Raw genomic sequence first — 14,109 nt, forward strand, 5'->3', positions numbered from 1 at the left:
CATTATTTCACCGGCACGTGTTTTGTTGCGACGAGGAAAAAAAAAAAGAAAAAGAAACGCCTTTCCTAATTGTGTATACTTTGAACTGGTGTATTCCTGTCACGAATGTGAAACGTTTTTTTTTCTCTTTCTTTGCAAAAGTGTCGGTGAGATATTCGATAGGAAATGGTGGTCTCGTCACGTTGTTGACAGCTCGTACGAAGTGCAACGATACGTATCGTTATGAATTATTAGTTTTTGGCGGGAAATTGATAGTGAAGCGTGTGTTTAATAAATACATCCTGTATCGAAACGTCAGCGTGCAATTCATTAAAACCGACGACCATTGTGCGTCTGGGCGAGCTCATCGTAATCAGCTGTTATCAAGAACGCTACTATACGTATTTCCTGCCACTTGTGGTTCTACTACGCTATTCTGTCGTAACCGATGCCTAGTCACCTTTACGGCTTCGTGTGCATCGAATTGTTACCATTAAGCCAACACCGTCGTCGTCGTCGTCGTCGCCAGCTACCCTTACTCTATTTTTTCTTCTTCTTTTTCGACACACTGCTTACTTAATCAATTCGTCTTATCGCGCTATATCGGAAGCGATAATCAATATTCGGGGCGGCATGGAAATTTAAAAAATATTAAAAAACAAAACGAAGAGAGAGAGAGAGGCAGAGCGTGGCTGGTGTGGTGCCTTAGGGGCGAAAAGCTGGTCGATTCAAAGTATACTTAGAAGCCAAGTTGTAATCTTCTGTTTAAGGAAACCTTGCGCCCGATGCGCGCCCACCGTGCGATAAAAGGAAGGGCTGAATATTCTCTAGAGGAGTGAGAGAAAACAGAAAGAAGGAAAACGACAAACGGTCGAGTGTATTTGTCGCACTTTTTAAACGCCACTTCCGTTATCCATTCTTTACGATCAATTTCACGCGAGCATTGTCTTGTGTTCCGCCTCCCCCCCCTCTCTCTCTCTCTCTCTCTCTCTCTCTCTCTGTGCAGAGAGGACAGGTTAGACAGGTGCACCTGTTTCGTGAGTTATTTAGGTACTTGTACACGTTGTTGGACCGCTCTGTGAGTTATTATAAATAAGCACTATTCACCTACAATACATATATAAACGAGTCTTTAACTATATTTTTCCTTTCTTTAATTGCTTTCTCACACTTTCTCCCTTCCCACGTTTCAGCTGTATATATGTATAAGATTTCTTGGCACGAGTAATGCAAGTAAAAGTAAACAGAGACTTCTTTGGACTTGTTGAGTCGAACACATAAACCGGGTGTCGGTATCTGGCACGTTGTGGGGCGCTTAGAAATTGTACACAATAGCGCAGGCGGCTACTATACGTATAACACCTGAACGGTTACTATCGCCATATAAATTATGGCGAGTGCGGAGGATCGCAGGGTTTGCACATGTGCAGCATTAGAAAGCAAATAAATATGACGGTCTATTATGTATGAGGTTGACTATCGAACATTGTGTATAGCGGTTATCTGCCGATAGAGCGGCACGTGCAACGATAATAATAGAACTGTCGGTGCATTCACATACGGGGGATACCTGTTGTGTAGTACGTTAAAGACACAAAGTTTCACGCTCAGGCTCACTTCAATCATCGGCGGGATTAGACCCGGTTAAATCGATAAATCCAATCGAGAGCCCATGGTGTGTGTGGGAAATACTTGGTTTCACCTCGCCACGGTAGTATCTTCGAACTGTGTGTGTAGAGGTAACACTTCCATAATCTCCAACACCAGCCTATAATCGCTGGATCGTTTATACGACGACGAACCGCAAACGATTTGTCTTGCAACCTTCTGATTTTTCTTTTTCAAGAATGTAGACAAGGCGTGTACATTTTTAGTACTCTCCCAGGTATCAATATGTTCTATTTAAAGGAATTAGGTCGACGCATCGTCTACGAGAGACATTAAATTTGATCCCCCTTGGAATTAGCATTTCGTTCCTGCGCCACGTGCTCTTCCTCTCTGTTACCTTTTTCATTTTCGACCTGTGACGGATAAATCATTCCGCGTTTGTACACGACGAGTCGTTCGTCAACTGGTTCTTCGACCCAAGGTCTCTCTCTCTCTCTCTCTCTCGTATCGAGTGATAATCAGAAAAATACAGCCAATCGTGTAACTCTCGAGCGATTGGCTGGAAATAAATAGTAAAGATCTTTCTCGCGGCACTATTCGCGTCCCGTTCAACCACATAGTTTTATGCCAACGTGCTCATTTATATCGACCAGTGGACGCTAAGTCTTCGATAACATTCGTTCTTTTTTTCCTCGGCCAGGTTCCTCTTTATACCCTGCGGTAGCCAGGCTACCAGATGTTACAGCGAAAATCCACGACTGCACTCGGTGCACGTACGTTGGATCAATGATAGGGAAGGCTGCGTTGCTAATCACGTGGTGCTGAAACAAAGATAATTAGGGGTCGAGTTCGAGAAAGGTGCACGGTGTGACTTAAATTGGACAGATAGCTGTTTCAGGACGTTGAAGAGGAAAAGTTACTTAATTGCTCGCTACATTTCTCTTTCTTCACGTTTCAAACACTGTGGCGAATGTTAAACCCAACATTTTCCATATCGTTCGAAGGCGGAAACACGCCGATCCCTTATCATTTCCTGCGTCGTTGATAGAACGTACCTTGTACACCGTATCTCGGACTTGTTTGCGTACGACGCGTATAAAATCTAACAAATGCATCCACCTCGTTCCACGGAAATAAATGCGTTTCGGTGCGCGTGTTCCGCTCGTTTCGATTTGCAATAACGTTTATTTTATCGCAACGACACGAGAGAGAGAGAGAAGCGTGTGTCGAATATAAATAGCGCTCGGCGGTTCTCGTGGAATGATTTGCAGAAAGAGAAAAAGGAGAGAAAAACTGTTAAAATACGATGTAAAACGTGATTGAGCGGGTTAATGGCAATTTGTTGGAAACTGGCGTTGCTCGAAAAGGCCGATCTATTTTTGCGTTCCGTTAAACAGAGGCGGTGCGAGCTGCTGGCCATTCACGTTCCCCATAATCGCCGTGTTTCCACACGATTTTCACCCCTTAACGCGATCACCGTTAATGTACCATTGCGACGTTACAAACGGCCAATTAACGTTACCGTCGTAACGCATGTACAGTGATCGCGCTTGCAAACTCAATTAGCAGATTAGACTGTCGAAAGATGAATTTCTTTCGATCGATCACCAGAGCGCACGTGGATTAAACTACCTTCTTTCAATGCCCTTTGTCTCCAGCGTTGGGCAAAGTATTAAAAATTTATTTAGTTAAATTTTTTAGTTTAACCGAGAAACGAGATTTTACAATTTCCACTGTTAAGAGAAACAAGAAGATTATTTTCAACGCCACTAAAGATTTCCGTACTCGACGCCAAACATATTTGTCGTCTCTCACGTAGTCCCGACGTTTTCGGCAAAAGTGGGATTTACTGGTTCGCCCGCGTATTTTTATTTACTGCCGGTTCACAATGCACTTCCTCGCCGTGAGTAATGTCCAAGCAGCTCGGTCAATTTTCCCAACCGTCGTTTATACGTCGGCGGCACGATTTTTCGACGTATGTACTTGTTGACAACGTACGCGCGGCTACGAGACGACTTCCTTCACTTTCTCGACACAGGGCTGCCTCGATGCCACACCCCGCATATCTCCCGGCAGACCTCGAGGTCGCTTGGTGAACGATCCCACCTTGCTCTTCAAAGTATCGCACACGGAAGTTATCGCCGACTTTGAAAAAGGGGATTCTGCTTCCTAGGTATACTTGGATGCCTGCGAGCATGTGTCACCTACCCTCTCTCTTCCTTTTCTCTCTCGCATCTTCCGCCGTGTACACCGTGGAAAAATCTAGCGAATTTCGTTAGAATTTTAAAGCTACGTTAAAAAGTCGCTTTGATGTTCCTTTCAACGTACTTAACTTCGCTAGAAGAACGTTTTCTTTTGAAATCTCCACTTTCAAAGACTACCGTATGCACACTGTCGGCCAAAAGTTTACTACCATCTAAATTCCTCGCGAATTTCGAACCGAATTTCGACAGATTTGAGCGATGACTTTGCTTGAGAAATTCTTCGTCTGCAGTGCGCGACGGTTTGAAAATTTTTTACTTAATGCGCACCTTGAACGTGTGAAATGTTCATTTTTCGATTTATACAGGTTAACGTTCGGCACTTTTTCTTGCGCGAATAACAACGAAGGTCTGGGAGGAAATTCGCGGCGAGAATGTGGTTGTCCACGAAATCAGACCGCGACTATGCGGTAATAAACCGGGGGAAGTAGTTGCCTTTTCCGGTAATAGTCTTTCGGTGGTGAAAAGCGTCGGAGATAGTCACGATGCTGTGTGCATTTCTGCAGGATATTAATGTTGGGCAAACTGAAATGTGTGGCAAACACGGGGGAGGGCATCGTGGCATACTTAAAGCAAACAAGTTTGCACCAGCTAAAACGCTTCGCTTTTCCTTTTTTTCTCTTCTTCCTCTTTCGTTTTTGTTGTTGCACGAACTTTGTCTAGAGATGCTGCTTGTTTAGGAAAACGCCGCAAAAGCAGGCGAACGTTTTTGTGCTTGTACGTGAGCTAATATCAACGTAAATTATGCCCGCCTTTAACGAGCTGAATCAACGCGTACACCGAAACGCACTAATTCGACGCGATGCATATATTTTTAATTGCTGCACGTGGCGGAATCAAATTTTCCCACTTGTCGTTGGAGAAGTAATTTAATTATCAAAGCTGTCGCTGTCGTATCGATCCGTTTCATCCTAGAATTCAGTTCGTCAATTTTCCTTTCTTTCTTCTCTAGTAAAATTCGTTTGGAAGAAAACTGACGGAGGAGGGGAAAAAAGAGTACGCGCGTTGCTTGTCTGTACACCTAATAAAAGAACATACTCGGTGAGTCTACAAGTTGAGGGTTTTCCCCCGATTTAAATTCAACTTATTTTCCGCGAACGTCTCGTTTATACAATTTTCGTGGCCAGCCAGTAAGCTCGACTGCCGTGCCGGATTCGCAGAAAAATGCATACATATTCAAGGGAAAAACAAGAATAACATCCTTTTCTGTAGAAATACAGGCGCGCGACCGGGTCCTTTTCCAAAATTCAAGTCCATCCTGCTGCTCCTGTTGTACGCTCGTGTAGCATAGAAAACTAGGTCGGCGTCTCTCGAAGGTAGAATAAACAAATAATGGAAGGAATATAAAGCCGAACCGTTGCATCCCGACCAGAAAGCAAAGAAACGCACTTTGCCGGCAGTTTTCGCCGTATATACATGTATACGCGTGGGAGTTGCTTTGTTTCCCATCTAAACAAATAATCTTCCTCTTGATGTTTATACCTACACGCTTTATTCGACCAACTTTCCACAATTTTTTCTTTTTCCCTTCCACCTGTAATCTAACGGCGAAACGACATCGAAAACGCGTGAGGAAATTTCGGTATAAATTATCCTGGTCAGCTTGTTGGACGTGTGCTCTCGAATGCACAAACCCGTCAGCTGTTCTATTAACTGACACGCCCCACCTGTAATCTAACGGCGAAACGACATCGAAAACGCGTGAGGAAATTTCGGTATAAATTATCCTGTTCAGCTTGTTGGACGTGTGCTCTCGAATGCACAAACCCGTCAGCTGTTCTATTAACTGACACGCGACACGTGGAATTGATCGGCGGCATTCCACACACACTCCGGCAAGCGAGAAACGTGTACCTGGAAAAGGTGTTTTCAGGTGTTTGTAACAGCGGCGTTTGCGTGCTAAAGTATATCTTGTTTAGCGGAATTGTGAACAGTGTGTGTGTTGCGCAACGTTTCCCCTGGCTAATTAGAGCTTCCGGACGAGTGAAACCGTGTGTCCATTTAAGAACACCTACGTCATCGAAAAATATCGCTTTGATCGTGATTATACACGAACGCCACGAGAACGTCCGTTCTCTCTGTTCCACGCTAGAAGCCGGTCGACGTGTTTTTTGTTTCCCCTTTCAACGATCGAATTTTGCGCGATATTCGCGAAAGACGGCGTTTGAAAATAACGAGGAGAAGACGAAATTGTTGGATCGATCGGAGAGAAAGTATCGCGTCCGGTACGTTATTGAAAAGTAGCGTGAGAGCCGTTTTTCAAAATTCATGCCTCGAATTTGCCGATTCACGGGGAGGAAGGAAACTGGGTCAGTGCGTCTCAAAGGGAGGGCGGTTGGCTCGAAGGTGAATCGCAAAGTTAAAGCGAGCGAGAGAGATATTAAGAGGGTTTGGGGAGGGGAAGGGCGGTGTAACAGGCCGGAAGGGCGTGGAGGATGGTTGAACGATCGAGGGAACCACGACGAAATTCCACGGTAGATTGTGCTCCCTTTGTCAGCCACGTGCCTCTCTCATAGACGACTCCGGAGATCTTTTGTCGTGGAATGATCGGTACGCTCGATCGTCTATTAAATTGGTTAATTCGCGGTCAAACAAATAGGGGAAGATAAGAGTGCGTGTTTCTGTCGTAGCTTTGATTCCCTGTCGATAGATCTCTTTCTTTGCTCGACTACTCTCAGTGATAGACACCTACTACACGTGTAATTTCGAAGAAAAATCGAGAGAGTTTGTTGTATAGTATTGTAGGTTGGCAAAATAGAATGGAAGGTTCTGTAATATTTAATTAAGACACGATGGTATTACAACGTTCCCGTGTGGGATTGTACTTTATGAGGGTTGAAATGCGTCGGGGAATTAGGTCTCTGCTCTGAAAGTGGAGGGCAAGAGAGTAACTGTCTCCAAGGTGAATCCCAAACTTTGAAGTGCAGTAAAGGTAGAAGGAGAGAGAGAGAGAGAGAGAGAGAGGATAAGAGGGTAGGAAGGGTGTGGAGAATGATGAAATTCCGAGTAGACAAGTCTCTTCTCTCGAGTACTTAGTCGTTATGGACTTTCGAGTGAGAGAAGGGAAATTTTGCAGGAAGCGTGATCAAACCCCTTCGCATTGTTTCATTCATAGTTTAGCTCTCGCCCCTCTCTTAGAAGGGGTGATTAAACGCGCATAATTAATTCTCATTTGATCCGTGCTTTACTAGTACCACCTTACGAATCGTAACGACGTAACAAAGCACCGTGAAATCGCGTGGTAGCGTTTAGCTAAAATCCAGGAACAAGATCGATTTTCGGCGAATGTAACTTAAGTTTGTTCTCAAAGGGAGAGTAACTGTCGCCGTCGTCGGGATGAGTCGCGAAGTCAGAGTGTATATACGACAGGGCTGAGGGGGATGACGAAATTCCGAGTAGATGGTGCCTCCTTTGTGAATTATCGGCTTTCACCCTCCCTCGATTTTAGAGAGAAGTACAGAGGTGTAGTACCGTTCGACGTTCCAACAGCAGCAACTTCTCCAGGCGATTTCGAAACTTTCGGCCGATTCGTCGGCGAAACAATCGAAAGTGTGTTGAGGCTAATCGATACCATTAGGGGATGTTTGTCTTAGAATACGAAACACACAAAGCACCGCATCGATCGGTGAATCTACGAATGTAGGACACTCGAACGTGTTGTCACAATCGTGCTATGCTAAACAGGCGAAATTGCGTTTCATAATTGTACAGTTCCTTTTTCTCTAATTCCGAATTTCGATGCAAAAACCGTAGAAAGATCGACCGTTCAGGGGAAAGTAACGGGACGAGACAGACGCACGGCCGATTTGTGTTTCCGATTTCATGAACCGTTTTTCGAGACTTTGACTCAGTTTTACTGGCTAAATCTACGATAATGGCTGCCAAGAATCGCATGTATGATAATGGCTGCCAACTAGAATCAAGTTCGTATAGCCAACTAGCTATGAAGTCATAAAAAATGGAATTGCAGGTACTTACGCAGATTTGTATATCTCTGGGTTTGCGAAGAATTATTCGAAGAATTCGGAGTAGAGCAACGGGACGAATGAATCTGCGATTTTTCAATCAATTACCAAGTATCCCATAGAGGGTAGCTAGAGAAAAGAACGAAATTTGTCGTGTATACGGGAAGATTAATTCCAAAAGATATACGTCCTTCAGACATGATTTTGGATACCAGCAACACCCTCGCGTGTTTCCGATCCAAGAACTTAATATCGCGACGTTATTTGGAGCGGTTTCAAATGTTCTTATTTTTGTAGCCAATCCATCATGAGTCCATGAAATCCTCCGTGACAACTTGCCATTAATGTATTTCGTGCTCCTGCCCTTTTTTTCTTTACCGTTTCTCTTCGTGTTGTGCTTTCATTGTTACAATCCAAAGTTATTCTTACTCGAGATACTTCTTCGTCTTCTTCTTCTTCTTCTTCTTCTGTTACTCGGTAGTAAATCCTGTGGAAAGTATCGATATCCGAATCTGCGAGCTCGTAGCATCGGATGTTTACTAGTCGTCGAAAGGCGAGGGATTTAAAATCAGGGTGCGGGGTAGAAGGGGAAGGCAGTGGTACCCGCGTTAAGCGTTACTACTCATACTTTAGTAAAACGGGCTGTAAAGAGCGATCGTCAAAGGTAGACACAGACGAGTGGCAAAATAATCTCATCGATTTGCCTTCCGAAAGAAGCCACTCTGGTACACGCCTCGGATGACACGTTTCTAAGAGAGAGAGAGAGAGAGAGAGAGAGAGAGAGAGGAAGGCCGTGACATGGAATAGGATGGAAGTAGGATCATCCTTTAAGACGACAGCTTTAATATCGGGTATCTTGGTGTACGTGTGTACAGGAGGAGCAGGTGGCAGCAATCGCGCTGGAGCTTTAAGAACCGAGGGGTGGAGGCTGGAGAACGCATTTCCCGTCGGATACTTGGATCAGCCGAAGAAGGAGGATCTTGGCGCAACCTGTGCACGTTCTCCTTCTTCGTCGGTTAACAGCAACAAAGAGCTAAGAAGAAGTAGAAGGGAAGAGGAAAAGGAAAAAATCGGTGGACACGTTGAGGATGAGGCAGGTAGTTGTGCTGGAGCCGGCTGGCAGTGTTCTGGTGATCAGGCAGACTTCCCTCGGTGGTAACGTCGCTACCGGTAACACCAATTCCAATGCTGGATCCAATAACGCTCACGAGACCCATGGGCTCGCCAATCACGCCGCCGTGTCCACGATTGCCTCCAATGATCACAATCAGAATCGTATCGTCGTCGTACGCTCATCCTCCTCGACCTGCATGACCACCACGGTGAGTCGATTAATTCATTGTGCGGTTTGGACCAAATGAAATTGGATTTTCCTATTGGTTAACTTTCGTGACGTTGCACGTAACATAGGGGAATTTCTCTGCGAACTAGAGAGAAGCGTCGTTACTTTTTCTCTCTTTCTTTTTACTTCTTCTTTCTTTCTTTGTCTTCTCCACTTAGAGACCTGGCATTTAAAATGTTAGAGCAGATTGTTGCTTCCTTTTTTTTTCTATCTACGTTCCACGTATATTTGTTCTGTTTAAATGTTTCATTGTGACGGCTAGAAAAGTTCTTGCGATGTAACGACAAGGTTCCACAGAAGACGTCCAACATTTTTCACCAGGCCGACAATCATTCCGCCACCAACGGTAACACCATCAACGCGAACCTGAACGGGAACACCGTAGCGATCGGTAACAAAACATCGACGAAGGCCGGCGGGGGTGGTACGAAGTCGAACGAGAGGAACGATCACCTAAGGAACGATCACAAGAGCCAAGAAGGGATCGCCGGTGAATCGAACTCTGGATGTCGTCCAAGGACGAGCAAGGAGGCTGCACACGAGAACGTCTCCTTAGACAGGAAGCTCGATGGCGCGGATCCCATCTCCGGTAAGTACTTCCGCCGTTACTTGCTTTTACCTTTGACAGACCGGCCGATCCCTCCCGTGAATTATTTATTCCCCCCTTCCTGCCAATCCTCTATCCGAGTGTACTTCTTCTCAGGAGGCAATCATTTACCTTGCTGTTTATGCGCTGCAAAAAGGAAACGAGCTCTCTCTCTCTCTCTCTCTCTCTTTCTTTCTTTCACTCTTTCTTTTCCTCTCGGTGTCTCTAGTACTGTTACGATCGTCAGTTTCCAGTCGATGGAAACGTTTATGAAGTTACGAGGCTTTATGTTTCTGTTTTGCGAGTGGATCGACTATGCTCGTGCCACGAATCGTTTTATATTTGCTCGTTCGCCACGATGGAAAACGGAGATGGAAAACGCGATTTTGGTTATATGTATCACGTTCGATCGACGAGAACGAGGAAAATGCGTTGATTTGCGAAGAAAATGGGACACACGATGTTTCTCTCCCCCTTCCATCGGCCCCACACTCATCCCCGTTTCTCTCGTTTTATCGAGGCAGTGTTCTTTGTGCCGTTGGAAACAAGCTCGATAAACGGAGGCACGTACACGCGAAACGATAATTTTTTGTTTTATCATCTTTTCACCGACCCTTTCCCACTATCCCCCCCCCCCCTTAACAGTCGATATTAGAAGACCGTGATTCCAGAAAGAATATTTCCAACGTGGCGCACACAGCTTTTCGCGACGCGATAAAACCCCCGGCGATAAAACTTTCTAGCAAATTGGTAATCACGTGACGACACGACGAACCCTCTTCTTCTCTGTGTATCGGTAGATTAATTAAGAAGATACAACGCGGCGAAAGTTTTTCGTGAATTTCAGGACACGAAATAAAACCAGATATATTATATATACATATGTATAAATATACACAGAGGTTATGCCTGGAGAGTTGTGAAGCATTTTGCGAACAAGCGAGCACACCGTTTAACACGTGTGTGAATTATTTCTCCTCCTTTTTTCTCTCGCGAATCTACCTTGTTATTTCAGCTTTTCCCCGGAATTTTCCGTCTCGTTTCAACGAGAACGAGGGAAAATTCGGAATTCCGCGCATATAGCACCCCTCCCTCTTTCTCTCCTCCTGGTTGGATTTCATGCAACGAGCGCACGCTCTTTAATTCTTCCCCTTTAAGTCTCGCATTTAAATTTTAAATGAGAGCCTCTCATCGATCGAATTTCGTACGGAATCAAAACTATTTAAGCCCGCATGAATTATACATAGTTTATATTAACTTCTACGACAGGGGAAACAATTACTCCGAGGCTTCGTATTAATGAATTTTTTAAAAGCATCGCGCGCGACCAACGTGACGGCAAGTTTCAGCAAGGGTGCGAGCGGAGAAACGTTAAGTGTTTTACGAATTACACGCCGATACTTGTCGATTCCACGGACTTGTGTATCTCCGGGAATAGTTGTTCACCCGTCGATTTAATTACGCGCAAGGTTATCTTTCCCTCGCCGGTTCGGTTCGATTCGAAAGCGCCCATTTTCAGGCTCGCATTCTGTTTTTGTTACGTCAAGGTCCGAGTCACACCGGAGGCAGGAATCTGGTTAAACTTTTGAGCAAAAAAAAAAAAAGAAAAGATCCATTACCGAGACCTCGTTGAAACTCTTTTTTTTTTTATCCAGCTTACGAGTGGTGCGCGCTATCACGGTCGTATAATTTTTCTTCCGCTCTTTTCCTCCCTCTCTTCCTCTTCCCTTCTTTCATCCTGAACTTCGACGTCACGTGTTCCATTCTTTCGTCGTCAAAGGCCTCCCTCTTTATCGCTCTCTGAAGTGACTTGCTTGTCCCCCACGTTTCCAGAATTGAATATATGCAGGAGGCGAGCGGGGTAGCATATGCATATGCAGCCCTAGTTACACACAGAGTAGTCGTGAATGTAAGCGGCGCGTGATAGAAATACGCGTACCCTTACGCTCTGCACGTTCGATTCTTCTCGAAAGAATTTTTCCCGCGATATCGTTCGTTACGCGAATCGCGCGGAGAGTTGATTAAGTTAGCGGGAGGATACGTTACGAGGTAGCAAGTGAAACAATTGGGACGTTTCTGGGTGCGAAGGATACTCTAGAGGGGGCGTGGGGTTGGGTGGCCTCGTGAAACGCTAGGAGCTATTTTCATTTTCTAGTTACGCCAGCCGACTGGTGGAAAGGGTGGGTGAAAAAATGTTTTGCTTCGAATCCACGCATGTAGGTCCGTATAATGCTTTTACTGAAAGTAGGACAGCCGTTTCGATCTTGAAACCACCCTCTTCTCCGACTCGCTGGAATTTCACGATCCGATGCGTTTTTGAAACGTTTCACACGTACACATGTCGATCCGACGGCTGTCGTGTTCTTTTTGTAAAAATATCCAATATAGAACAAAGGTTCTTTCGCCCTCGACGCGACAAATGAAAAAGAGGGACGAGATAAACGGGAAATATATAGGAAGAGTCGATACCGGCGCGAGTCGGTTTATAGTTTTAAACTTGGCCGTAAAGTTTCTACCCTTATTAAGGGGCTCGGATATAAGTTCCCTTGAAAACTATCTTGTCGTGTGAAAGTTACACGTCTGTCGAAGTGGAATCAGGTTTTCAAACCCGTTCCTTCCATTCCTCTTCGCGTAAATAAGTAATCGGATCAGAGTGTAACGAGCAGTGTATAGGATTCTAATTTAAGAGAACTTTCTCCTATCGATTCTATCCAGAGATCAATCATTTCTCTACACTTCAATTTTAGCTCCTTGTAATTTCAATATTCGTCTCTTTTTTTATTTATAGAAAATTGAATCGAACGCGCAATATTTCCCCCCCTTGAATTCCCGACACGCTGTAAATAAACTACTGGAGAGATTGCCACGAGTGTGCTGGTGTACGTAACTTGTGGGAAAAAGTCGTAATGCAGGGGGTAATGGTTTTCCCGGAATAACAACTATACCTGCAGCTAGGAGCTACTGTATTCCCTCCCCGGAAGCCATTGTTAAACAGGTTGTCTTCCTTATCGACTGGTGTCACGGCCCAGTTCGACCATTCCAGGACTCGCAACCCTCCATTGAAACAGCCCCCGAAAGAAGTGCACCCTGGCGGGTAAGCCCCGATGGGGATAATTCGCAGTTCCGGCAATATCCGCCAGAGCGGCGATTCTGTCACCTCTCCCCATACTTTCATTTACACGGGCAGGGCAGCCTTATGATTTTTCTTCCACCCTGGAAAAAGCAGAAAAAAGGTCCCTCCTGCTGTATCTTCTTCTTCGTCTTCCTCTTTCAGTTAACCTAACCCTTTCCGTTCCGTCTTATCGATTCATCCCTGGGATTCGGTTTGTTAGTACGAAGGTCGAACGAAGCCAGGTAATCGCGAGCAGATCTTAGATCGTAATTTCTGAGCACCGCTAGAGACGACGACTGATCGTCGGAATTTAGTGGTTGGTATCTAGAAATTACTATCCTCGTGCGAGCCTCGGAATGCACCCCCGAAACGGGGCCTCGCTGGTTGGCTGTTCTGTACACATATACGCCTTCTAGCTGCGACTATCCTAGCCTATCCCCGTCTATTCTGACCTATCCGATCGCTGCTGACTAGAGTACGTATCGACCCCTTCGTTGCTACCAACTCTTCTTTTCCACTCCTTTACTATTTAACTCTCTCTCTTTATACGTCTTTTCTTCCATAAAATCCCGTCGGTGTCCTTCCTAATTCCCCGCCCTTAGTCTAGCCTCCTTTCTCTTTTTGCACCCATTTCAACTCACTCGCCCGTCTTCATTCCTCTCTCGTTCATTTTCCCGAGGGGATCCTAATTCGGGACGTTGCGTTTAACGACGATAGACTACGACTTAGCTGTTAAACGCGGTGGAGTCTCGTGGTCCCTGGCAGGAAGTACTCTGAAGCAACTCGACGAATCCGAGCACGAGCTCCTTCGGACCCGGCGATCTTATTGATTGTCTTAGCTTACAATCTGCACAGAAATGGTTCCTCGTTCTCTCCCTCTGTCTGTCTGTCTGTCTTCCCGTCTGTCTCTGTTTGGTCTATACTGGAATAGGTACACAGGAATTTTCTTTTTCCCCTCTTACTTCCTCCGCACCCCGTTTTGCCCGCCGCCTCTCTCCCTCCCCCGTCTCGCTTCTCTTGTTTTCTTCTCCTGGTAGCTCCGACGAGCTATCGTCGTCGGCGACTAACGACCGGCGACTTACGTGTCCGGCTAACTTTGCCTCGTGTTCGACGAAACGAAGAACGATCTACGTGATAAAGGAACACAAGAGTGGCCCGGATGAGGGATAAAAAGGGGGTGGGGGGAAGAAGCATGCCGCCGCTAGCTGGAGTGACAAGGAGAAAGCAAGGGATCGAAGGATAGACATAGATAGATA

At 45.4% G+C, this 14,109-nt stretch overlaps 1 protein-coding gene across 1 annotated transcript in view; it reads left to right on the plus strand.

Annotated features, from left to right (window-relative positions):
• The window catches only part of LOC108571259 (calmodulin-binding transcription activator 2), a 37,894-nt gene that overhangs the window by 652 nt on the left and 23,133 nt on the right, over positions 1-14,109 (plus strand). The window contains exons 2-3 of the mRNA XM_017933259.1: positions 8,689-9,135; positions 9,444-9,744. Coding sequence (XP_017788748.1) covers positions 8,902-9,135; positions 9,444-9,744 — 535 coding nt within the window. The 5' untranslated portion in view covers positions 8,689-8,901. The remainder of the gene's footprint in view (positions 1-8,688; positions 9,136-9,443; positions 9,745-14,109) is intronic.

This window comes from Habropoda laboriosa, unplaced genomic scaffold (genome assembly GCF_001263275.1).
Source record: "Habropoda laboriosa isolate 0110345459 unplaced genomic scaffold, ASM126327v1 scaffold57, whole genome shotgun sequence".
Taxonomy (NCBI): Eukaryota; Metazoa; Arthropoda; class Insecta; order Hymenoptera; family Apidae; genus Habropoda; species Habropoda laboriosa.